This window comes from Crocuta crocuta, unplaced genomic scaffold, assembly GCF_008692635.1.
Source record: "Crocuta crocuta isolate KB4526 unplaced genomic scaffold, BGI_CrCroc_1.0 scaffold1097, whole genome shotgun sequence".
In the NCBI taxonomy this organism is placed as follows: domain Eukaryota; kingdom Metazoa; phylum Chordata; class Mammalia; order Carnivora; family Hyaenidae; genus Crocuta; species Crocuta crocuta.
In genome coordinates, this window is record NW_027532638.1 from 419,966 (window position 1) to 444,763 (window position 24,798).

Genomic DNA, 24,798 nt, shown 5'->3' on the forward strand with positions numbered 1-24,798 from the left:
AGAATAGTTTAAGAATCAGCACCTAAACCAGGAGACGCATTGGGGACAAGATAACATCACCTGCATGGAAATTCCTGCCAAAGAAAGAGATACAGAGGCTAATGAATCTGGAAAAGTGGTCACTATACGGTCAGTAGTTTAGAGCAGTGTGACCCTACAGAACAGCGTGTTCCGGAACATGGTACACAAGGGAAAATCTTCAAACAAAGCGCAAACTTAATTATACAAAGGGGGTGTGATGGCAAGAAACCTTGTAAGTGTAGTGGATGTGGGAAGGCCTTCGGAGACCACGCTACTCTTATTCAACAGGAAAGAACTCAGCCTGGAGAGCGACCCTATCAGTGTAATGAATGTGGAAAGGGATTTCCCCAGAGTTCCCGCCTAACAAACCACCGGAAGACCCATATAGGAGAAAAGCCCTACAAATGCAATGGATGTGGGAGGGCCTTCAGTTACTGCTCGGTCCTTACCCAGCACCAGAGAATTCGCAGTGGGGAGCGACCTTACGAGTGCACCGAATGTGGCAAGGCATTCAGTCGTAGCACTTACCTTACCCAGTGTGAATTCACACCCCAGTGTGAGAAGCCCTATAAATGTCTGGAATGTGGAAGGGGTTTTACCCAGAGCATACATCTTACTCTACATCAGAGAATTCACACTGGAGAGAGGCCCTACGAATGCAGCGAGTGAGGGGAAGACTTCCATCAGAGTACACATCTTACTCAGCATCAGAGAATTCATATGGGAGAAAAGCCCTATGCATGTGCTGACTGTGGAAAAGCCTTCAGTGATCACTCAGCTCTTATTCGACATCAGATCATCCACACTGGGGAAAAACCTTATGAATGTAATGACTGTGGGAAAGCTTTTGGCTACTGCTCAGACCTCATTCAGCATCAGAGGACACATACTGGAGAGAAGACCTACAAATGCAGGGAGTGTGGGAGCACCTTTAGTGACTGTTTAGCCCTTACTCAGCATCAAAGAGTCGACACTGGGGAGTGTAGTGAATGCTGGAAGCCCTTTGGTAACTACTCTGCTCTTACTCACCATCAAAGAACTCACACTGGGGAGAAGCCCTATGAATGTGAGGGATGTTGGAATACCTTCAGCAGAAGCACGTACCTTACCCAACACCAGAGGAATCATACAGGAGATAAACCGTATGAATGTAAAGAATGTGAGAAAACTTTTGCCCAGAGCTCATTCCTCACACAACACATGAGGGTTCATACTGGAGAAAAACACTACAAATGTAGCAAATGTGGAAAAGCCTTCAGTGACCACTCGGGGCATATTCAGCATCAGAGAATTCACACTGGAGAGAAGCCCTATGAATGTAACGATTGTGGGAAAGCTTTCAGTTTCTGCTCAGCTCTTATTCAACATAAGAGAATTCACGCTGGAGGGGCGCCTGGGTGGCTCAGTCGGTTGAGGGTCCAACTTCGGCTCAGGTCATGATCTCACAGTTCGTGGGTTTGAGCCACATGTTGGGCTCTGTGCTGACAGGCCAGAGCCTGGAGCTGCTTCAGATTCTGTGTCTCTTTCTCTCTGACCCTCCCCTGCTCCCACTGTCTCTCTCTCTCAGAAATAAATAAAATATTTNAAATGTAACGTATGTGGAAAAGCCTTTGGTCAAAGTACAAACCTTAGAAATCACCGGAAAATGCATTCTAGTGAAAAATCCTATAAATGTAGTGAATGTGGAAAAGCCTTCAGTTACTACTCAGGCCTCATTTAACATCAAATCATTCATACTGGAGAGAAGCCTTATGAATGCAGTAAATGTGGCAGAGCCTTCAGCCGGAGGACAGACCTTTAAAAACACCAGAAAACTCATGCTGAAGAGAAACTCTACAAATGTAACGAATGTGGGAAAGCCTTTAGCCAGAGTACGTATCTTACAAAACACTGGAAAACTCACAGTGGAGAGAAAGCAAGTGTACATACTGCCTGTAGGAAAACCTTTAAGGAGAACTCTTCTGCTCGACATGAAGGAGCTCACACTGGAGAGAAACCCTCTGAATGCCTTGAGAATCTGGCTGCTGAGGAGACCCTTCCAGGGAAATAGAAGAATCATGAAAAATGCCAACTAAGGTGGCCACGTGGCTTAGTGGGAAGAGCACATTTCTGGATTTTAGAGGTCCTGGGTTCTAATCTCAGCTCTATTACTAAGCAATAACTAAGTCTGTGCTCGCTTCGGCAGCACATATACTAAGTAATAACTAAGTCTATTACTTACTTTAGACTAAGTCACTTTACCTCTATAAGCCTTAATTTACTCATCTGAAAAATTCGAAGGTCTGCTTAATTGATCTTTAAGATCCACATTTATTTTATTTATTACCAATGTAGGCTTTTATAGAGGTGATTCTTACATTGTAACTTATTTATTCTACAACAGGTCTGACTTACATTGTGAGGATGTGGCAGTCATTACAGATTTAGTAAAGATATGGACTACACGCTATTTATTACCATGAGTCCTCCAAAATAAAACATACTCTGAATATTCAAGGAAATTAGGAGATAAAGTAATATAAATTCTGTTAATTATTGCAGTAGGAAGGTTGGGATCTTTTCTTGATTAAGAATATGGTGTTGGATAAAAACCTCAAGAAGAATGAATCAAATTATTGGTAAGGCTGGGTTATCTAGAATCCACCCAAACTTAATGGTCCAATATAAACTTCCTCTGTTAGTTGATTGGTTGCTATCATGTCTCAAGTGAAAAGGAATCAGGAAGCAGTTCTAGAGTCTTGAGCAGGTTTCTAAGAACAGATGAAATTGGAAAGTGTATTTACCATTGCAACACCTAAATATGGAAAGGCCATGTGAATGAGAAGAGATCCCATACATATAGGAAAGTCCGTTGGTCTCTTGTCTTTTTCCCATGATTACAGAGCTAATAGTCCGAAAATTTGAAGATTTATTTCAGAAGCCTGTGATATTAAGTTGACCAGTTAATGCTTTCCAAATTTTCCGTAATGCCTGTGCATTGTTTTATAATCAAAGAAACTATTTTTAAAGGAATTGATAGCTAAGCAAATTTAACGTTTTGGAATAGGAGACTACATACGTGAATTATGTGATGGACTTAAAAGCTCTGAGCACAAGTGTAAGACTTTCTGTCATAAATTGCTGTTTTATGGCATTTCTGTTGTTGTTTTCTCAGCCTGTACCCTGTGCAGCAAACACCACTTTCCCACCAAGACACACTTCAGCTGGGGTGGGACCCACTTTCCCACTTTCTTCCCAGCACTCTGGTGCACCCTCCTTGTTTACCTTCCTACTCTCTCTCTCTTTTTTTTTTTTAATTTCTGAGACACACACACGCACACACACACAGCATGACTGAGCAGGGGAGGATCAGAGAGGGAGCGAGGGAGACACAGAATCTGAAACAAGCTCCAGGCTCTGTCAGCACAGAGCCCGACGCGGGGCTCGAACCCAGGAACCGTGAGATCATGACCTGAGCCAGAGTCGGACGCTTAACTGATTGAACCGCCCAGGCGCCCCTCCCTGTCTCTTTCGAACTTCACTTTATGGCCTGGCACATACTCGTACTGGGTGATGATGATGATTATGATGATGATGATTTGTCTTCAGCAGCTGCTTTCAGGACTCATCTTTTTCTCTTTGAATTTCTGTAACGTTTATTCACATGGACGTTAGTAGGTAGTGGTTCTGTGATGCTCAGAAATACTGAGAGTAGGTTCTATACCTTAGAGTTTTAAAACTGCACAGGAACTAAGTAGAAATATTGTAGATGTTCAGTAAATCTTCATTGAGGAAGGGAGGGCGCTGTTTACCATTGACTAAAGAAGGGCGGGCCCCATGGGAGCACCGACGGAGGTGGGCCCGTGGGAGCACGGCGGGAGAGCGGATGGGCACTGTGGGAGGGCTGACGGGGCGGGGTGGGGGGAGCACCGCAGGAGGGAAGCCGGTGCTGTGACTCAGGAAAGGAAGGGAAGGAAGGTGCTGTAGTAAGAGGCCCGTGGTGAAGACTGCTCGTGCCTTATTTTCGTGCTTTATCATTTGCAGGGTGGCTCTTCAAACTCTGTTCTGTCCCACCCACAAATATATAACCGCTTTTACCTTTTAAAAAATATATATTCAAACCTAAGACAATTAAATGGGGCGCCTGGGTGGCTCAGTCAGTTGTGTCTGACTTCAGCTCAGGTCATGATCTCCCGGCTTGTGGGTTCGAGCCCTACGTCGGGCTCTGTGCTGACAGCTCAGAGCCTGGAGCCTGTTTTGGATTCTGTGTCTCCCTCTCTCTCTGACCCTCCCCTGCTCACACACTCTCTCTCTCTCTCTCTCTCTGAAATAAAACGTTTTTTTTAAAAAACGGGGGAGAATGATCATGAACAGCCAGCTGCAATCTTAAGAGTGGCTGTGCTCCTAGTCGCTCAAACTGCAGTAGAAAATGANAACGTTTTTTTTTAAAAACGGGGGCGAATGATCATGAACAGCCAGCTGCAATCTTAAGAGTGGCTGTGCTCCTAGTCGCTCAAACTGCAGTAGAAAATGAGCTGGCTTCACCCACGCGGGGCCCAGGAATTCAGCCTGGAGGGTGGGCTGCGGGGAGGTGTCCCGTAGGGCAGCTCGGCACAGGGCCAGTGGGAAGACCGGCCGTGTCTCCACGGGCCAGGTGCTCTCGGAAGGGGCAGGCGTGTTCAGCATGTGGGACGTTGCCCCCCATTCAGAAGGGGAACATTCAGCTTATTTCTTAACGCATTAAGTCCCCTAAGCTTTTCCTCCCAAGTGATGCGCCCAGAGCTGGGCACCAGGCCAGGTACAGGCTCCCCCAAAGCGCGCACAAGGCGAATCTCAGCCGGGTTTCAAGCCGGGAAAGGTGTGTTGCTGTTGTGCGCTCCTGTGCTCTAAACACAAATCTGGCCGAGAAACAGCACTGGTTTCACTCCAGCTTATCTGGAGACCAAAGTGATGATACCGGGGAAAGAGACCCGAAATGCAGCCAGCGGAGCCCCCCACTCCACAGCGAGGCAGAAGAGGCCACGGCAGATGGGGGTGGAGATGCAGGTTCCCCAGAGACCTCACCTCCGGGAGCAGATGCGCCAGAGGAATGGCCTCGAGGGCCGCGGTTTCTCCCTGAGGTGTGAGGGGTTTGCGTCCCCCTCGGACACCCCTGAGCCTGGGGACCGGTGCTGGAGCGTGGACACCTCTAGAACATCTGGTTTGTGGGGCTAAGGGCGCTTCTGTCCAGAGGCCCCAGGGGCTCTGGGGCCTGACATACTCCGTCCTTTACAAGGGACCCCGGTCAACTCACTCCCAGAGCACCTGGATTATTTGTAAAGCAGGTCACGGGCTAATCTTAAAGCAGCTGCTGGAGGGGCAGAAAGCGGTTGGGACGTTCTCCAGAGACAATGGGGGGCCGGTGAGTACCATCTCGCCGGGGCAGCGGCACAGGGGACACCGAGCGCCAGCATCACCAAGACGCTGGGAGCCCCTGGCTCAGCGCTCAGGGCCTCGCTGCCGCTGCGGGGCCCTCCACGCGCGCGGGGTGAACCTAATCCAACAGCAAGCAGTCCGACCGCGCGCTCCAAAGCCCAAAGCAAATGGAGAAACCAAACAAAACTCACAGATACAAAGAGCAGACCGGTAGCTGTCCGAGGGGGAGGGGGCTGGCGGACGGGTGGAGGGCCTCACGTGCGCGGTGAGAACTTTGTATTGTGTACAAGTACCACGTTATTACGTAGGGCACCTGCTACTAATGGTATCTACGAATTTTTCTTCAATAAAAAAAAAACCTCCATTTAAAGCCTCATCAGGGGCGCCTAGGTGGCTTAGTCGGTTAAGCGTCCGACTTTCGCTTAGGTCATGATCTCGCGGTTCGTGGGTTCGAGCCCCGCGTCGGGCTCTGTGCTGACTGCCAGCTCAGAGCCTGGAGCCTGTTTCNTGGGAGACGGCTGGACTTCAGCCAGCTGAAGATCTACATAGCCCACTGTCCAGACGTACACCCGAGAGACACGCGCGCACATGCACGGACACTCACAGTAGTGCTGTCTGCAGAGCCACCACTGGAAACAACTGGAGCAGACATCTGCACTATCACCAAAAAACAGTGTCGAATACTATTCAGCAGTTGATAACAGATCAGAGCTACAGAAAATGATACGGATGAGGCTTACAAACATAATACTGCGAAAGGAAGACACAAAGGAAACATTTAGTATGATCATACTTATTAAGTTTCAAAAGGAGACAATTAGGTTATATTTTTTGGTAATATATGTGCACATAGTGAAACGGATTAAGAAGGTAACTACACAGTTACTGTAAAAGTCAGGACAGTTTTTCTGGGGGCATTAGGACAACGGGGAAGGCAGAGGTTGCAAAGGGAAGGGACACGCAGAGCTTCCTAAGTGCCACCAATGCACTGATCACAGTCCTGAGTGACAGTTGCATGCTTGCTTTATAATTACTTGTTATGCTGTAGATATAGGTTTCATTTACCTCTCTCTGTGTTTGTTTCACAATAAAAATATAAAATAGGACAAACAAGAAGGCTTCATCTGTATCAACATGTAAATATTTCCAAGTTATATTTTGAAGTCTCTTTTTCCTTTAATGTTTTTATTTATTTCTGAAACACAGGAACAGCGTGAGCAGGGGAGGGTCAGAGAGAGAGGGAGACACAGAATCTGACACAGGCTCCAGGCTCTGAGCTGTCAGCACAGAGCCCAACACAGGGCTTGAACCCACAAACCGTGAGATCATGACCTGAGCCAAAGTCAGTGCTTAACTGACTGAGCCACCCAGACACCCCTATTTTAAAGCTTCAAAAGCAAGGCCCATGGGCTCCTGGGTGGCTCAGTGGGCTGAGTGTCCAAGTTCCGCTCAGGTCATGATCTCACAGTTCATGAGTCTGAGCCCCCTTGGGTTCACAGCTGCCAGCGCAGAGCCCCCTTTGGATCCTCTGTACCCCCTCACTCTCTGCCCCTCTTCCACTCGCACTCTCTCGCTCTCAACAATAAAAAATAAGTGGCTCCGGAGTCAGGGTTTATTCCTCAGCAACCTAAAGGTTTGGAAAGGGGAAGAACTAGTGCCCACAGGGTGACGTGCGGTCGGCAGACAGGATCGGAGTCCCAGGCGCTAGGTCCCACCTTAGCTCCTGCACAAGCCTGCCCAGCCCGGTTAGACCACGTGATTAGACCCAAGAGCCACGGTCAGCAACTCAGGTTTAGACACGCGACCAGGAGCCATGTGAGCAGAATCTAGAACGCTCTACGTATGAAAAGACCATTCGTGTCCCCTTTCAGGCTTATACTCTTGACACTCACTCCTCCTGCGGAAAACTCGTTTGCTGAGTGCTTCCTATGTAGCCGGTAGGCCGTTCATTCAACATGCAAATAATAGATTCCTAAGGAGTAGCTGGTAGAGGACACACGTTCCTCTAGATCCTGGGACCATGGCTGTCAACAAAATGGGCAAAGCCTCTGTCCTGTGGAATTTGCATGCTAATGGGAAACTCCGACAAATCAATGAAAAAATATACAGTATATGTACTTAAAAAAACAAAGCAGGGAGATGATGGGGATGACTTTTAAAAAGTGGTTTGAAATTTTAAATATGTTGAGCAGGCAAGACTTCACCGAGGAAGTGATATTTGAGCAAAGACCTGAAGGACAGGAGGAAAGGAGGTAGGCGCATATTCGGGGAAAAGGAGGTTCAGGCAGAGTACACAGCAAGTGCAAAGGCGAAGGCCCGAGCAGGTGTGGTTCGTGCCTGACCATCTGAGGACCAGCAGGAGGCACTACGGCTGGAGAAGATGCGGGAGGGGGTCGGGGGTGGAGGCGCAGGTCCCTGGAGGCAGTTCAGCTTTTCTCCCAGTGAGAGGGGAGCCCTTGGAGAGTTGTGCACTAATTCTGTTTAGAGTAGACAGGAAGAAGGTAAGGAGAAATAGAAATAGATCAGCGAAGTCTCCCGCACAAATCTCGGTGGCAGGCGCTGGTAGATGCTCTCGTACAACAGCAATGGAAGTAGCAGGAAAGGTCGATGACAGATACATTTGGGAGGTGGAGCTGACAGATGGGATCTAGGGTCCGAGCCAAAGGAAGCACCACAGGTAAACGCACAGACAGGGCACCTTGTGGAGATGGGGAGACCGGTGAGAAGCCGGGCTGGGGAGTGGGAGGCCAGGAGCTCAGATTTGGACAACGGTAAATATAAAACCCCTGTGGAGGAAGCGGTTGCAGGTGTGAAGCTGGAGTTCGAAGGAGAAGGTCAAGATGAAAAGAGGCATTTGCACACACTGGGTATTTGAGGACTGCACCCTGACCGTGCTGAACAGACAAGGGAGCCAGAATACATCATGTAACAAGTGCTAGTAACAAAATAATAGCACTGGGATCATCTCAGGAGAACTGGGTGTATTCCAGGAGCTTCAAAACTAGTCTGGAAGAGTCAGCAAAAGCTTCCAGAAGGAGGTAATGGGTAATGTCCGAACTGAGATCCAAAGAACAAGCAGGGACTGGCAAATGGGAAAAGGGGAAGGAGTTCCGGGTAACCTCGCCTGCCAAGTGCAGAAGCAAGAGAAGACATGAGACAGCAGGAATGTCACTGTCCCTGCACGCCAACCTCGCTGTCACACTCCTGCGGGGGACTGGGTCTCTTACATGATTCCTTTGGGGGGCAAAGTGGGGGCGGGTAACGAATTCCACCTTCACGTCCACTACATCTTCCACTAAAGGGGTCTTCAAATGAGCTATTGTTTTGCACAAGCAGATGCAAATATAACACCATCCACAAGAAGTGTTTTTAACACAGATGTGGGGCCGCAGGAAACAACATCAGATTTCAATGTCGATACCCGTATTTGGTTCCTGGAAGTGTATGGTAGGAAGATCAAGAAAGACCAAATACAAAAACGACAGTATTGGAATACAGTTCCATGGCAGACATGAAATGGAAATAACGAATTCAGGGAGATAAAAGATCGAAGTAAAATCTTCCATGGAAGATAAATGAAGGGGTCACTCTCTCACACGGGATATTGCTAAGTATATTTTTAATGTTTGTTTATTTAGTTTTGAGAGAGACAGTGCAAGCAAGGAGCGGCAGAGAGCAAGAGAGAGAGAATCGAAAACAGGCTTCACTGGCAGAACAGAGCCCAATGCAGGGCTTGAACTCACATCCTGTGAGATCATGACCTGATCTCAAGTCTGCCACTTACCCAACTGAGCCACTCAGGCGCCTGGAGGCATATTGCTAAGTAGTAAGTTCCTTTTTAGATTCCTTTGACACAAGTCACAATACCCTTTGGAAGAATTTAAATGTGTGAAGAAAAATGCTACATGTCCCCTGGAAAAATGTAAGAGGGAATACTAAGTTGTCAACAGTCTTTTAGGGGTTAAGAACACCAGATAAGCGTACAAAGTAGGGCCACTCACAGTCACCACGACAGTTCTCTTCCGTTTTAATGACTCGCTTTTTTCTTACATCAAGAAAAAAAATTGGCAGATGTTACCAAATTTCGTGGATTCTTACCATGGTTCTCCACTGGTTGCTGTTCACTTTTCTTCTCTTGTTCTTTATTAGTTATTTATATTTGTATTGTTTCTATGTTCCTCTTTGTATCCTTTTTGGTTATTTCTTATAAATAAGGGGTTCAAGATTTCACTAAGCATTCCATAAATATTTACTGGAAACAATCAGTTGGTTTCTTTTGTTTAGTTTCCCCTTCTACAACTGTACTCAAATAAGGATTGTTTTCTGGATGTACATTCCTTCTCTACCTACAGAAAATACAAACAGCTGAGTGAACTGACCGTAGAGATTAAATGCCTGCTGGGCTGCCTTTCCTGAAGGCAAGAATAAACCAAGCACACTGCTAAGCTGCTAAGCTGAAGTAGTTTCGATCCTATTTATGCATGCGGATAAAATCTTATTCCCAGAGCCTGGGTAGCTCAGTGGGCAGAGCATCAGACTTTTAATCTGAGGGCCCAGGGTTCAAGTCCCTGTCCAGGCAGTGTGGTCCTTGCTTTCCCTACATCTCCTTCAAAGAAGGAAGTTTGGATTCAAGTTTGATGACTTTTTACCTGTCTGGAGTAAGAAAAGAACCGAAAGGTCAGTTACCTTCAACCTTAATCAGTAGCCGAGGTTTGCTATTTATTTCAAGCAGAAGNGTACATCTCCTTCAAAGAAGGAAGTTTGGATTCGAGTTTGATGACTTTTTACCTGTCTGGAGTAAGAAAACCGAAAGGTCAGTTACCTTCAACCTTAATCAGTAGCCGAGGTTTGCTATTTATTTCAAGCAGAAGACAACTTTAGCACCTTTTTTAAATAGATTTCCCCCAGCACACAGTACAAAAGGTGAAAAAGTCCATGGAGTATAAGAAAACTCTCCCTCTAGACTAGGGTGTTTTAGAAAAGGAACTGGAAACCATATTTATTGAGGAAAGTGTTCACCATGTCCACACCCAGGACCTTTAGGTTTTCTGTCCTTTGCACTCACACCTGGGCCACTGGGCAGATGAGGAGAGCTCTCTGCCAAAGCCTCGTGATGTCACTTTGTTTTTTTTAAGCAGGCTTCATGCTCTGCACGGAGCCCAATGCACGGCTTGAGACTCACGACCCTGAGCTCAAGACTTGAGCTGAGCGCAAGAGTCAGATGCGCAACTGACTGAGCCACCCAGGCGCCCAAGTCACATTCTAATGACAAACACAAACGGCGTGGGGTTACTTGTATTATGCTGCTGTCTTAGGTAAAATACTTATCCTACCCAGAAACACAAGGACACTGCATTCTGCAAAATGCATTTTGTTCATTTCTACAATTTTGGCAAACTGTGGGTTGATGGTGCTGTGATTGCTCAGTAAGTTGTATTCTTGTCTAGAAATACACATTTCCCCTCCCTCTCTGCCTAAAGACTGTGTTTCATATTCCATGTAAGGATGTTATGATGGTTTACATAGAAAATCCTAAGGAAACTAAAAACAAACACCAACCTCCTAGAACAAATAAATGTGTTCAGCAAAGTCACAGAATACAAGATCAAAATACAAAAATCAATTGTATTTCTATACACTAGCAATAAACATGTGGCACCAGAACTAAAATACAGTGCCATTTAAATGGTATTTTAAAAAATAACTTAGGTGCAAATCTACCTTGACATGTACGTGCAGAAAAAAAACAAAACTACAAAATGCTTTGATGAAACTAATCAAAGACCTAAATAAATGGAGAAATAGGCTGTGTTCATTGATTGGAAGACCCAGAGATATCAAGTCTTCTCAAAGTCAGATGCAGGTTTAACTGATTTCTTATCAAACTCCGGGTGAATCTTTTGGAGTCATAACATCCTTACATGGAATATGAAACACAGAACATGACTATTCTAAGGTTTATATGGAAAGATAAATGAGTTAGAATAACTAAAACAATTCTGAAAAAAAGAAAGTGGAAAACATCAATCTTACTATTTCAAGACTTATTTTACAGCCACAGTAATAAAGACTGTACATTATTGGNCAAATGAGTTAGAATAACTAAAACAATTCTGAAAAAAAGAAATAAAGTGGAAAACATCAATCTTACTATTTCAAGACTTATTTTACAGCCACAGTAATAAAGACTGTACATTATTGGCAGAGGGATACAATGAAACGGTGGAGAGAACCCATAGATCGCCACATCCAAGTACAGCTAAGTGATTTTTGACAAAAGTACAAGAGCAATTTAGCAGAGGAAGGAAGGTCTTAGTCTTCTCAAAAAAACGGCGGTGAAGAAAGTTGATATACATGGGCAAAAAAAGCATAAACCTCGACCTAAACCTCACACCTTATTAAAAAATTAACTGGAAATGATAAGTAAAATATATGGGGCACCTGTGTGGCTCAGTCGGTTGAGCATCTGACTTCAGCTCAGGTCATGAGCTCACAGTTTGTGGGTTTGAGCCCCGCGTCAGGCTCTCTGCTGACAGCTCGGAGCCTGGAGCCTGCTTAGAATTCTGTTTCCCTCTTTGCCCCTCCTACACTCACACACTCACACACACACACTCTCTCTCTCTCAAAAACAAAAAACATAAAAGTATGAAACTTTTAGGAAAAAAATAAGAAAATCTGGAGGACCTCAGGCTTGGAGAGTTTTAGACATGACACCAAAAACACATCCATAAAAGACAAACGTAACTATTTGAATTTCATCAAAGTTAAAATCTTTTGCTCTGGAAAGGACCCTCTTAAGAGGATACACAGGCGAGTTACAGATGGGAGAAAACAGCTGCAAACAACATATCTGGCAAAAGGCTCCTATCTAGAGACTCTTCTGGCTCCGCTCAATTCCCAGTGGGGAGGCGCCGGTTTGAAACGGCCTGGGGGCGCTCAGCCTGCGGGTTAAGGGTGAATATTTCCCGTGGTATGAATGGGACCCGCGGACTAAGATCTGGAAACGAGGCCTGGCTGGGACACAGAGCACCGTCCACCTCGGCTACGACCCGGGCACAGGGAGATCGGACCCAGAAGAGGGTGTTGTAACGCTTGGTTCGAGAGGGGACTGGGGCGCCACAACCACTAAGGCAGGACCTCAGGGAATGGCCCGCGGTGACAGTGGAGGCTAAGACCCGCCTACACCAAACCACGCCTGTGCCCGCTAGAGAGGGGCTTTGTTTTTTTTTAGCAGAGCCCCGGGCAAGACCAACATGCATGCACTGCCGTGATTAATTCTAGATCATTTCTTTCTATTCAGATATATTTTCCCATGTCTTACAGTCACATTTAATCCATTCTCTAGATGTATATTCTACTCCACCACGACCTTTCTATCTCTCTCTCTGGAGTAATCACACTATATAGTTTCTCTGAGTAACATTATCCTCGTTTCTTTCTCCTCACCTCTTACCAAATTCTCTTTCTCTCTCTGAATCAAGCCTCTTAGTCTCTCTGCCTGGTCATTTCTCTTCCAATTTCACTTCCTCCCCGCCCTGGCATTTCTCTCTGTGTATCTGCTCTTCCATCAGCACTGCCTCCACCCGGCTCTTTATTTGTAGCTGGGAATTCTGCTTCTATGCTTTTCGACTGTCCTTTGTCTTCTGGGTTTTTTTCTTTCTTCTTTTTTATTTTTTATTATTTTATTTTTATTATTTGTTCTTCCTCCTTCCTCTTTTCTTTTCCCTTCTGTTTTTTTTTTTCTTTTCCTTTTTCCCTTTCGGTTTGCGTGTTTGTTGGATTTGTTTGTGAGTTTGTGTGCTTTTGTTCCCTGTGTGTTTCTCTCAAGAAACAAGCCAAAGTACACATGGTGGNGGAAACTGACAAAATATAAGGACAAAGATAGAACTTTGAAAGCAGCTAGGGAGAAAAGGGCCCTAACATACAAAGGGAAACCTATCAGAGTGGTGACAGACCTATCTACTGAAGGTTGGCAGGCCAGAAAGGAATAGCAGGAGATCTTCAATGTGATGAACAGAAAAAAAATGCAGCCAAGAATCCTCTATCCAGCACGCCTGTCATTCAGAATAGAAACAGAGATAAAAGTCTTCCCAAATAAACAAAACTTGAAAGAATTCATCACCACTAAACCAGCCCTATAAGAAATGCTGAGGGGAACCCTATGAGGGAAATGTTACAAGGAACGCAAGGTACCAGAGACACCACCACAAGCATGAATCCTACATAGGACACGATGACTCTAAGCCCATATTTTTCAATCATAACACTGAATGCAAATGGACTAAGTGCTCCAATCAAAAGACGTAGCGTAGCAGAATGGATAAAAAAAAAAATCCATGTTTTTTCTGTCTATAAGAAACTCATTTTAGACCAGAGGACATCTTCAGATTGAAAGTAAGGGGATGGAGAAATATCTATCAAGCTCCTGGAAATCAAAAGAAAGCTGGAGTAGCTATACTTATATCAGACAAACTGGACTNGAGAGCACTCAAATAGACAAAATCATGAATAAAAATGGACTTATTACAACCAACCCCTCAGATACAAGCAATTATTAAGGAACACTATGAAAAATTATATGCAACAAACTGGACAACTTAGAAGAAATGGACAAATTCCTAAACACACACTCACTACCAAAATTCACATGGGAAGAGATAGAAAATCTGAACAGACCCATAACTAGTGATGAAATTGAATCCAGGATCAAAAATCTCCCAACAAATAAGAGCCCTGGGCCAGATGGCTTCCCTGGGGAATTCTACCAGACATTTTAAGTTAATACCCATTCTTCTCAAGCTAGTCCAAATAGAAATCGAAGAGAAACTTCTGGACTCATTCTACGAAGCCAGCATCACTTTGATTCCCAAGCCAGACAGAGACCCAGGAAAAAAAAAAAAAACACTACAGACCAATATCCTTGATGAATACAGATGCAAAAATTCTCAACAAGATACTTGCAAATTGAATTCAACAGTACATAAAAACAATTATCCATCATGATCAAGTGGGATTCATTCCTGGGTTACAGGGCTGGTTCAATATTCGCAAATTAATCAGTGTGATACATCACATTAACAGAAGAAAACATAAAAAATATATGATCCTGTCAACAAATGCAGAAAAAAGCATTTGACAAAATACAGCCTCCCTTCTTAATAAAGACCGTCGAGAAAGTCAGGATAGAAGGAACTTACTTAAACATCATCAAAGCCATCTATGAGAAGCCCTCAGCTAACATCATCCTCAACCAGGACAAAACTGAGAGCTTTCCCCCTGAGATCAGGAACANAAACAGTGAAATCTGGCCATGTGTAGCAACGTGGATGGACCTTAAGGGTGTTATGCTGAGCAAGATAAGTCGGGCAGAGAAGGACAGAAACCATATGTTTGCATGTATAGGAAGATTAGGAGGAACTTAACGGAGGACCGTGGGGGAGAAGAAGGGGAAAAATACTGGGGGAGAGGGAGGGAAGCAAACCATGAGAGACTCTTGAATGCTGAGAACAAACTGAGGGCTGATGGGGGTGGGGGAGGGGAAGCGGGGTGATGGGCATGGAGGAGGGCACTTGTGGGGATGAGCACTGGGTGTTTTATGGAAACCAATTTGACAATAAACTACTTAAGGGAAAAAAAGAAAAGAAATAAAAATGACTCATATCTAGAATATACAAAGAACTCTCAAAACTCAGCATTAAAACAATAATTAATTTGGAGTGCCTGGCTGGCTCAGTGGGTGGATCCTCTGACTCTTGATCCCCGGGACATGAGTTCAAACCCCACGTTGGGTGTGGAGCCTACTTAATAAATAAATCAACTAGAAGGTGGGCAAAAGACATGAAGAGACATTTTGCCTAAGAGGATATACTGATGGCACATGAAAAGATGTTTAATATCATCAGTCATTTAGGATATGTGGGTTCAGAGCATGATGAGGTGTCACTGCACATCTGTCAGAAGAGTTACAATAACACATTTTATTTGTGTGACACTGGTTAAGGCTCGCCAGGACGCGGAGAAACTCGATCTGTCACACACCAGCTGATGGGAGAGGAAATGGTGCAGCCGCTCTGGAAAGCAGTCTGGTGGTCTCGGAAAAAAGCTACACGTGACACTACATACGATCCAGCAATTCCACTCCAGGCATTTATTCCAGGACAGAGAGGATTTATGTCCGCACAAAACCCTACACTATCACTCAGAGCAGCTTTGTTTCTACGAGCCCAACCTTGGAAACAACCAAAGTGTTTCCCAGTAGGCGGTTAGGTAAACACGCTGTGGTCCATCTAGTCTATGGAATACAACTCAGCAGTAAAAACAAACAAGCAAACAAACATCTCTTTGAGGTGCTCACAGACAGTGGAGAGCAGGCTCCATCAGAATCTCTCCAAAGCCTTTGGATTCATTGGTCCTGCCATTTGAGCAAAGGCTTGAAGAAGACCGGGAGCAAAACCGACAGAGGTAAGGCGGAGGAATTCTCCAGGTAGAGGGAACCATCCGAGCAACATGTTGCATACGGTAAAACGGAGAAAACCCCAGAAGAATATGCCCAGAGACCAAGAATGCTTCCGCAGATGAGGGCAAAGAACCCGCCTCTGAAATGCAGGTCGGAGGTGGGAAAGCGGACTCAGAGAGGGCTGTGTGCAATGTGTAATATCCCTGCAGCTGCCCCCGCAGCCACACACACACACACACACACACACACACACACACACACACACACACAGACACATNACACACACACACACACACAGAGGCATCTGGAGTCTGGACCCTGAGAGAGTTGACTTGTTTACTGTGTACCAAACAGAAAAACTGCTGGAACCAGAACCTCTTCCCCAGCTCTTTGACTACTGCCCCCCCCCCCATTAGGGAAAGGGCACTGTCTTCCATTATTTGAATCCAGAGGGACAAGGCCATTTTTTATTACCATTATCTAGGTGGCAGTGTTTTCCAATCTACCTTGCATCTCAAAGTGTATAAGTGTAAAATCAATAGTGAAGAAAAGGCCAAAACTGGTATCTTAATAAACGAAATAGAATGTAATAGGAGTGGGAAATATCAGAGTAAATCCCATGTAGTAAAATACTGTTTGGTTTCTCTTCCTTTCTCTCTCTCACTCGCAATAGAAAGATAGACAGACAGTCAGATGCAAGAATTGTTTGCATACTGTATCGAGTTGTGATGTAACATGTATTTCTGACTCTGGTGTGCAGTCAAGAGAGCNATCGGTTTTTCTGTATGACGGGGTGTGTGTGTGACTGTGCGTGTTCGCGTGCGTGAGTTGCACGCGTGTGAGCGTACCTGCCTGCGTGCGACGGCGCGTGCGCGACGGCGCGTGCGCGTGCAAACGGCTCCAGACGGGGTCCCGCCGAAGTTCGGCCCCCGTGCAGTCGCGTGGGCCCCGCGCGGGGCGCGCTCTCTGGGCCAGGCCGTGCGGCAGCCTGCGCGCTGGCAGCGAATAGAAAACCTCCGTTTCTTCCACACGACGGGCTGCGAGGCTTTCTGAGCGGGAGGCGGCGGCGGGCGGCTCCGGGGNGCGGCGCGCTCTTGGCCCCGCAGCGCCTCGGAAGTTCAGCCAATTAAGGGAGAGGAAAAAATTCCCGAGCTTGCACACGGGCTGGTGACGGCCCTTGGCCACCGGCCCAGGAGAGCGGACCTCGGACACGTGGAGAAGGTGACAGAATCCATTAGAAGGGGAGGGGGGTGGGGGGGAGAGAAATCGTCTCAACGTCAACGAGGCGATCTTTGTTATTAATAAAAAGAACGAAGATGCCACCCGGGGAAGCAGAGTGGCGCAGCGGAAGCGTGCTGGGCCCATAACCCAGAGGTCGATGGATCGAAACCATCCTCTGCTATGAAGCCTATATGTTTGCCTCTCTCTTGTAGAGTTTTACTAAATTAGGCAATGAGCCCAAACACCTAAACCCGTTTCCAGATCTTCTATGCCCTCCTCTAATCTGTGTTCTTCATTCCCAACTCCCTTTGAAATCCTGCTGCCTACCGGCAGACAGTTTTCAGACTCTTCCATCCAGCTGAAACTCTCAGACTCTTCCATCCAGGGTGTCCAGCAAAAGAACAATTGGAAATATTCCTTCAGTCAAGGTGGTCTTATATATAATCCAAGATTTCCTGGATAAGGAGGTGACAAACTCCATATTTACTTCTGATATCTCTTCCAGTAAAGGGATTTTCAAATGTATGAATATCTACTCGTGAGGTTTTGACTGCATTGCATAAATGCAAACATAACTCAAACTAAAAGAATTAATTATAATAGAGATTTGTGGTCCTATCAAGCAGCAAAACTTCAAATTGCAATGTTTATATTTAGTGCAGGCTAATATAATAGCATAATCAAAGTATGACTTTAAGTAAACATACATTATATTGGCATAAAATCTGCATACACTCATTCAAGGAGAAAGAGAATGGAATATAAAATTTCCCTTCAGAGAAAGGTGTGTTTTTCTATTTTTTAAAGGGATGTTGGCTGGTACTCAATCATTATGGTTTTTAGACTCCATTTCATGCCATAAACATTGAAAAGTTTACAACATGCCAGTCATGACAGACTTCACACATATCTGATGAAAAATGTTAGGTATTTGTTAGAAAAGTATATGAGGGTGTTCCAAATTGGTTAAAAAAAAAAATAGAAGGTAAAATCATCACCAAACTAGGGAAGTTCAGGGCATGAAGGAGGGTCACATTTGCCAGGACATTCCCTTCCCTATGAATGCTTCAATTTTTTTTTCATCAATAAATATTAGGCAAAACATAATAATAATTCCAACTATTGCTCTCTACTGATTGCTTTCCACTTCTACTCTGTCATTAGTTTTGAATTTCTATGAAATTCTTTCATAAATTTATCATTGTTTTTGTTTTTCACTGGTCATCAAAAGAAGACCAGTGAACATAATAAGCATTATTAAATATTTTCCAAAGACAATTAATATGGTGTTGATTTTTGTTTATGTGATATAGAGGACAGGGTTTCTTTTTTCAGTATTGTTTACTGAAAAACCATCCATTCCCCCATCGCGATACAGTGTAATTTTTTCATAAACTGTGTCTACAAATGTTTGGTTCTGTTTCTGGACACTGTTTGATTACATTGGTCTATTTTTAGCATACTGTCTTACCGTGGCATTAAACAAGACTTGATAGCGGTCTACACACATCCTCTCATTTTGTTCTTTTCAACAGAATATTGGATTTCATATTTCAATTCCATGTTTAGAATGAGCTTGTCAATTTTCACAATACTGTCTTTTAATTGTAAATGCACTGACTTTATGTATATATTTATATAATATACAATCTTTTATTTATATAATATAATACATATGGGGGTGCNAATATAATATATTCCTACCACCCTGTTCTAGTAGTCCTTAGTGGGAGAGTTGATGAAAAGCTAGTCAGTTATGACCAGAAATGATTTTCTCTCTTGGATTTTAGCTTTTTAGTTCCTACTAGCTTATAAAGTATATCATAATTATAGGAAAATTTTTAAATTTCATATCATTTAGATTAGGAATATCCAGTAAGAGGATATACTCTACATGGAAGTAGAAATGATTCTGTTCCAGATTAAGTCTCTTCTGGAAATCATAAATCTAATCAACTCTATAATGAAAAATTTGTGCAAATAAATGATTTACAAATTTGAAAAACATACCAAGATAGTATGAAAATGAGAACTAATTTGTTTATATGGGACATTTTGGACATATACAAATGTTAATAATAGATACATAACCCAATCTAGAAATAAAATATTACAAATGAAAATGTGGTTCTCAACTCTTTTTGCATCTTCTACCAAACCCCTGAAAGATAACACTCTCTTGAATTTGATTTTTACCATTAGTAAAAATCCTTTTTACTTCCTTTTTACTGCGTTGGAATTTCTTATTGATATAATTTTCCATGTTGTTGGAATTTATATGTACATTATATTGTATGTATTCATCCGCAATGTGCTCTCTTATTCTTGAAGAGATTTTCATAGATTGAATCGAAATGGATTAGTATTTCTCAAATTTTTACCTAGGTAAACTCAAGACTACTGTCCATACTCATAACAATTCTAGGAGCACCTGGGTGGCTCGGTTGGTTAAGCATTGGACTCTTGGTTTCGGCTCAGGTCATGATCTCACATCGAGCCTTGTGGGATGGGGTCCCGAGTCAGGCTCTGCACTGACAGCACAGAGCCTTCTTGGGACTCTCTCTCTCCCTTTCTCTCTGCCTCTCCCCCGCTTTCTCTGTCTCTGTCTCTATCAATATAAATAAACTTCAAAAATCATAACAATTCTAACACCCTGTTCTCTTGCAATTAAAATCATTTTTATCAGTATTTTTTTAGATGCAAGGGAAATTCCAGTTGTGAGCAAGGGAAAAGTATCATGTTTGAAAAGGCACAGGTGTATCTGGAAACCCTATTATCATATTTAATCAGCATCAAAGCACAGACCATTGGGTAGCAAGATCCAAGGAAATTAGTGATGCTCTCCTTCTGCAGCATCAGGTTTTTCTCATAGAAAAAGGTCATATAAATGGTAAGACGCAAGTGAGCCCCATAAAAGACAAGGCAGCTTACTAAGAAGACAACAACACTGGCGGCTTTCATTTCAGGAAAAGATCATGGAGAGAGGCTAGTACTGTGAACACGCAGGGTGGCCTTGTGGTGACTGAACAGGACAGTCACTATGCAGAGACTGGTCCAAATCATGAGAAACAAAAAGAAGAAATCTTGCGTACACATGACACCGCGAAACAACGCTGCGCGAGGGTACGAGAACTGCCTTGTTTCACAGCACATCAGAGAACGTGTAGGCTCACCATCAGTGGAACTGCCTGTAGCCGCGGTGCTTAGAATCACCCACGTGTTGACGAGCACACTGCTTACCCAGGAATAAATCAACAAGGGCAGAATTTGTGCAAAGATCTTGGACTTGAGCCATGCCCACCTGGCATGAGCAGGACTGATAACGGCCTGAAATGTACTCAGGAGGGAAGAAGTACACATACAAACACCCCGTGTGACTCTACGAATGCAGAGCACTGCTTCACACCTAATAGCTTCCAAAACATTCCTAACTCCGAAGTAGGCCCTTGTGTACGGGATGCCCCTGAGGGTGGCTGTCATCACATTAGCCAAAGTTAGATGAATGAGAATCACATCTAAGGGCCTTTTCTGATGCGGTTGTATGAATAAGATGTGCGTATATACAATGAAGAGCAGTAAGTTCCCCAGACACCCAATGCCAGTTTGAAGGACAATTAAGATCCCCCCAAATTATGTTACTTGAAAACAAAACATACATGATTTTTTTGGAACTTTAGACTGAAGCAGCGTAACTTAAAGGGTCACATAAATATATTTCCAGTATGAAAGTTAGCAGTCACTGAGTCTTTCGAATGAAAGTCTGGGGATTCATAGCACATCTCCAGACTCTGGATGTCATGCACTCTTCAAACTTCTAGAGAAGAGTTTCCCTGTAAGGACCAGTTCAGCTTCATGTGCACACTTTGATCATTGCTCCAAGAGTGGTCTGTTATATTTAAAAGACAATTTTCAAGGAAGGAAAGAAGGAAAGAGAGAGAGAAAGAAGGAAGGAAGGAAAGAAAGAAAGAAAGGAAGGAAGGAAGGAAATAGAAGAAAATTTAGAATATAAAAAACAATTTTTCTTCAAGTTCCAATATTGTTTTTTAATTTTAAACTTATAATTTTAAGTATTTTGAGTTTTTTATGGAGAATTGCAGTACATGTGGGGCATCTGGGTGGCTCAGTTGGTTGGACATCTGACTCTTGATCTCAGTACAAGTCATGATCTCACGGTTCATGGGTTTGAGCCCCATGTTGGGCTCTGCACTGACAGTGAGGAGCCTGCTTGGGCTTCTCTCTCTCCCTCTCTCTCTTCCCCTCCCCTGTTCTCACTCTGTCTCTCTCTCTCTCAAAAATAAAGAAACATTTAAGAAATCATTAAAGGGGCGCCTGGGTGGCTTAGTCGGTTAAGCGTCCGACTTTCGCTTAGGTCATGATCTCGCGGTTCGTGGGTTCGGGCCCCACGTCGGGCTCTGGCCGACTGCCAGCTCAGAGCCTGGAGCCTGTTTCAGTCTGTGACTCCCTCTCTCTCTGACCCTCCCCTGCTCGCGCTGTCTCTCTCTCTCTCTCTCCTAGAAATTAAAAAAAAAAAAAAACATTTAAGAAATCATTAAAAAAATAATAGCATATGTATAGAATTCACTTTTCAGAACGATAATTGCTACATGCTGCTCTTTTACAAATCATAAAACATAGACCACAGACATAATAACTACTGAGTAGTTTCTGCTGCGAAAAGGCTAATTTTGCTTGTTATGAAACATTTCCTTTGCTCAGAGAACATATTTCTCATGTTTATAATACAGTGAGGGTTCCACTGAAGTTGATAAAGTGATCACATGTATTAATTAAGGCATTAGACAAATTCACTTTCCAATCGTCCAACAGAAATGACAAACTCTTTGTCATTTAATTAACAAACAGTCCTTCTCCTCACCTAGAAATTATATAACTCACCGTTTCTTCACAACAAGGTATATGTAAAAATATTAACTCAAAAAAATGATGTCCTTTTTGTATTTTTCATTCTGTCCTTTAAAAGCCATCCCTGCCTTTTCCATCACGTCCCTATAATCTAACAGTAAGACTTTCCCCAAATACCGACTGACCACCAACTTGGTTGAGACATTGTCTGATACTGCATTTGCTTTTCCCAATAACTGTGTGAATTATGCTTTTCCCCCTAATGAAGGCATCACGAAGACTGAACGGCTGATAACCACTGACCACTTCCCCATCCATGATACTGCTCTTCTTCTGGTATCACACATTTCTCATTCATCTTACTTTTCTACCTTTCTCACGCAGCCCTGTTTTCTGATTCCTGCACCTCCACGTTTCTCGTTGGCTCTGCCTCACTCTGTACTCACTCCTAGCAATCCCGTTTACTCCAATGACTTCAACCTCCACCTAAATATCCTCAATGGCCAGCAGCACCCAGCTGGCTCAATTGGAGGATGTGACTCGATCTTGGGGTTGTAAGTTCAAGCCCCATGCAGGATGTAGAAATGACTCAAAAATGAACTCCTAAAAATGTATATTTTCAACATCTAAAGCAAAAGAAGTTACATGTGGAGAGTTGTGAAGAGTTGGGACAACCCCATAATATTTAGGAACTTGCAGCGACTCATCATCATCTGAGTGATGGTTTGTGGTCAAGGATTCCAGAACCACTGACCACACACACATTTCCCAAACTCTACTCATGACCTTATGCTCCAAATTTGTTTCTCCTCTCTCAGGCAGTAGCATGAACTGAGTTTAGAGCTGCAAGTGGCATCGTTTTTTTTTGTTTTTTTTTTTACAACTCCCCTTTCCCTAGTCAAAGAAACATCATACTGATTCCACTTCTTACATACAAGCACTATATCCCTTCTCCCCGGCTCGTTATCCCGCACTTATTTTTTAATTCATGCCTTGAAATCTCTTTTCTGTTGTACTGTGGTGCATTTATGATTAGTTCAATTTTCTTGCTCAACTTTGCCATTCAACATATTTATTATGTGGAAAATAATTACATTATGTTTGATGGTATCACACTCTTGCTAAAAAATTAATCAGGATGTTGGGGCACCTGGGTGGCTCATTCGGTTAAGTGTCTGACGCCTGATCTTCACTCAGATCATGTCTCACAGTTTCCTAAGTTCTAGCCCCACATCCAGCTCTGTGCTCACAGCCTGACAGCACGGAGCCTCCCTGGAATCTTCTCTCGCTCTGCCCCTCCCCCACTCATGCTGTTTTTCTCTCTCTCTCTCAACATAAATCAACATTAAAAATTTAATCAGAATAGGGGCACCTGGGTGGCTTAGTCGGTTACGCGTCCGACTTTCGCTTAGGTCATGATCTCGCGGTTCGTGGGTTCGAGCCCCACGTCGGGCTCTGTGCTGACTGCCAGCTCGGAACCTGGAGCCTGTTTCAGAGTCTGTGACTCCCTCTCTCTCTGACCCTCCCCTGCTCACGCTGTCTCTCTCTCTCTCCTAGAAATAAACAAAACATTAAAAAATAATAAAAAAATAAAAATTTAATCAGAATATGGCCATAAAGGGGTGTGGGGGGGGTGGAGAGAGAAACAAATAACAACAGCAGGAAACAGAAAAATTGCAAGATGGTAGACTTAAATCCACTGAAATTACAAATTACATAAGTCAAATGTAAATAGACTATAACGATTAAAAGCTAAATGTTGTCAGGCAGGATGAAAAAAAGCAAGAGCCAATTATAACCTGCGTGCGAAAACTGTTCTGGACAGGTGAGCACTCAGGACGTCCTGGAAACGGAGAGTAGGGACTCCCAGAATCACCCCCTCCACGGGAGCAACCAATACACAGGCAACGGGGAACAGAATCAACTTCCCGCCCCCCACAGTTGTTTTTTTTTTAATGTTTCATTTATTTCTGAGAGAGAGAGAGAGAGGCAGTGTGAACAGGGGAGGGGCAGAGAGAGAGGGAGACACAGAATCTGAAACAGGCTCCAGGCTCTGAGCTGTCAGCACAGAGCTCGATGCGGGGTTCGAACCCAGGAACCGTGGGATCATGGCCTGAGCCAAACTTGGACACTTAATGGACTGAGCCACCAGGCGCCCCCAGAATCAACTTCTTTGGACTCTGAGATGCGAAAGAAACTCACGAGAACGAGGGCGTGCTTTCTGAGAAAGAGCGTCTGCCGTTGGTGAGGACGTACTGTGGTCCTTCTGTCTCCCCACCCACCATCCAGTTCCGCGGCCCTGGTGACAGCAGGCTGTGCTGGGGGAGAGGCCTGTTGGAGTGAAGGGGAGGGGTGTGCGATGCAGGCAGTGTGCTTCGGGTTTGCGGTTTTGTGTTGTGACCCGGCTGGTGGCTCTCTCAGGGAATGGTGCAGACACCTTGCTTTTGCAGCCGCCCCCTCAGGTTGGGGCCCGTTCTGGATGGCGTCTGTTGGAAGCGTGTAGAAATCCACACTATTCAAAGCTGCTTGGAGGAAGTGAGGGCCGATGGGACAAGCAGAGGGCAGATCCTAAACACTGAGGAGGAGGAGACTGGAGAGGGACGTTCGCAGGGAGAGAGCTCGGAAGGGGGTGGGGGTGGTTAATTCGAGGTGTTGACTTGTCTAAGCTATCTGTATCCAGGTATTTGGTCCAACACCAGTCTGGATATTACCGGAAAGCATTTTTTAGATGAGATTAATATTTAACTCAGTAGATTTGGAGCAAATCAGAATACCCTAAATAATGCGGTGGGTGCCATCCAATCAGTAACAGATTCTGCCCCAGAAGCCTTTTGCCTGGAACA

The 24,798-nt window shown here is 44.3% G+C and overlaps 2 protein-coding genes and 2 non-coding genes across 4 annotated transcripts in view; all 4 read left to right on the forward strand.

The window, feature by feature from the left end:
* The first annotated feature begins 238 nt into the window (after nt 1-238).
* LOC144245255 (uncharacterized) lies at nt 239-1,566 on the forward strand. The gene is given in 3 exon segments (XM_077780672.1): nt 239-253; nt 310-940; nt 1,157-1,566. Coding segments are annotated over 3 exon segments (951 nt in total). The 3' UTR covers nt 1,462-1,566.
* A 3,462-nt stretch (nt 1,567-5,028) lies between these two features.
* The window catches only part of POM121L2 (POM121 transmembrane nucleoporin like 2), a 30,193-nt gene continuing 10,423 nt past the window's right edge, over nt 5,029-24,798 (forward strand). Inside the window, exon 1 of the mRNA XM_077780673.1 lies at nt 5,029-5,122. Coding sequence (XP_077636799.1) covers nt 5,029-5,122 — 94 coding nt within the window. The remainder of the gene's footprint in view (nt 5,123-24,798) is intronic.
* Nucleotides 9,922-9,994, forward strand: TRNAK-UUU (transfer RNA lysine (anticodon UUU)). Its single transcript has one exon. It is a non-coding gene; the product is annotated as a tRNA-Lys (tRNA).
* Nucleotides 17,202-17,273, forward strand: TRNAM-CAU (transfer RNA methionine (anticodon CAU)). Its single transcript has one exon. It is a non-coding gene; the product is annotated as a tRNA-Met (tRNA).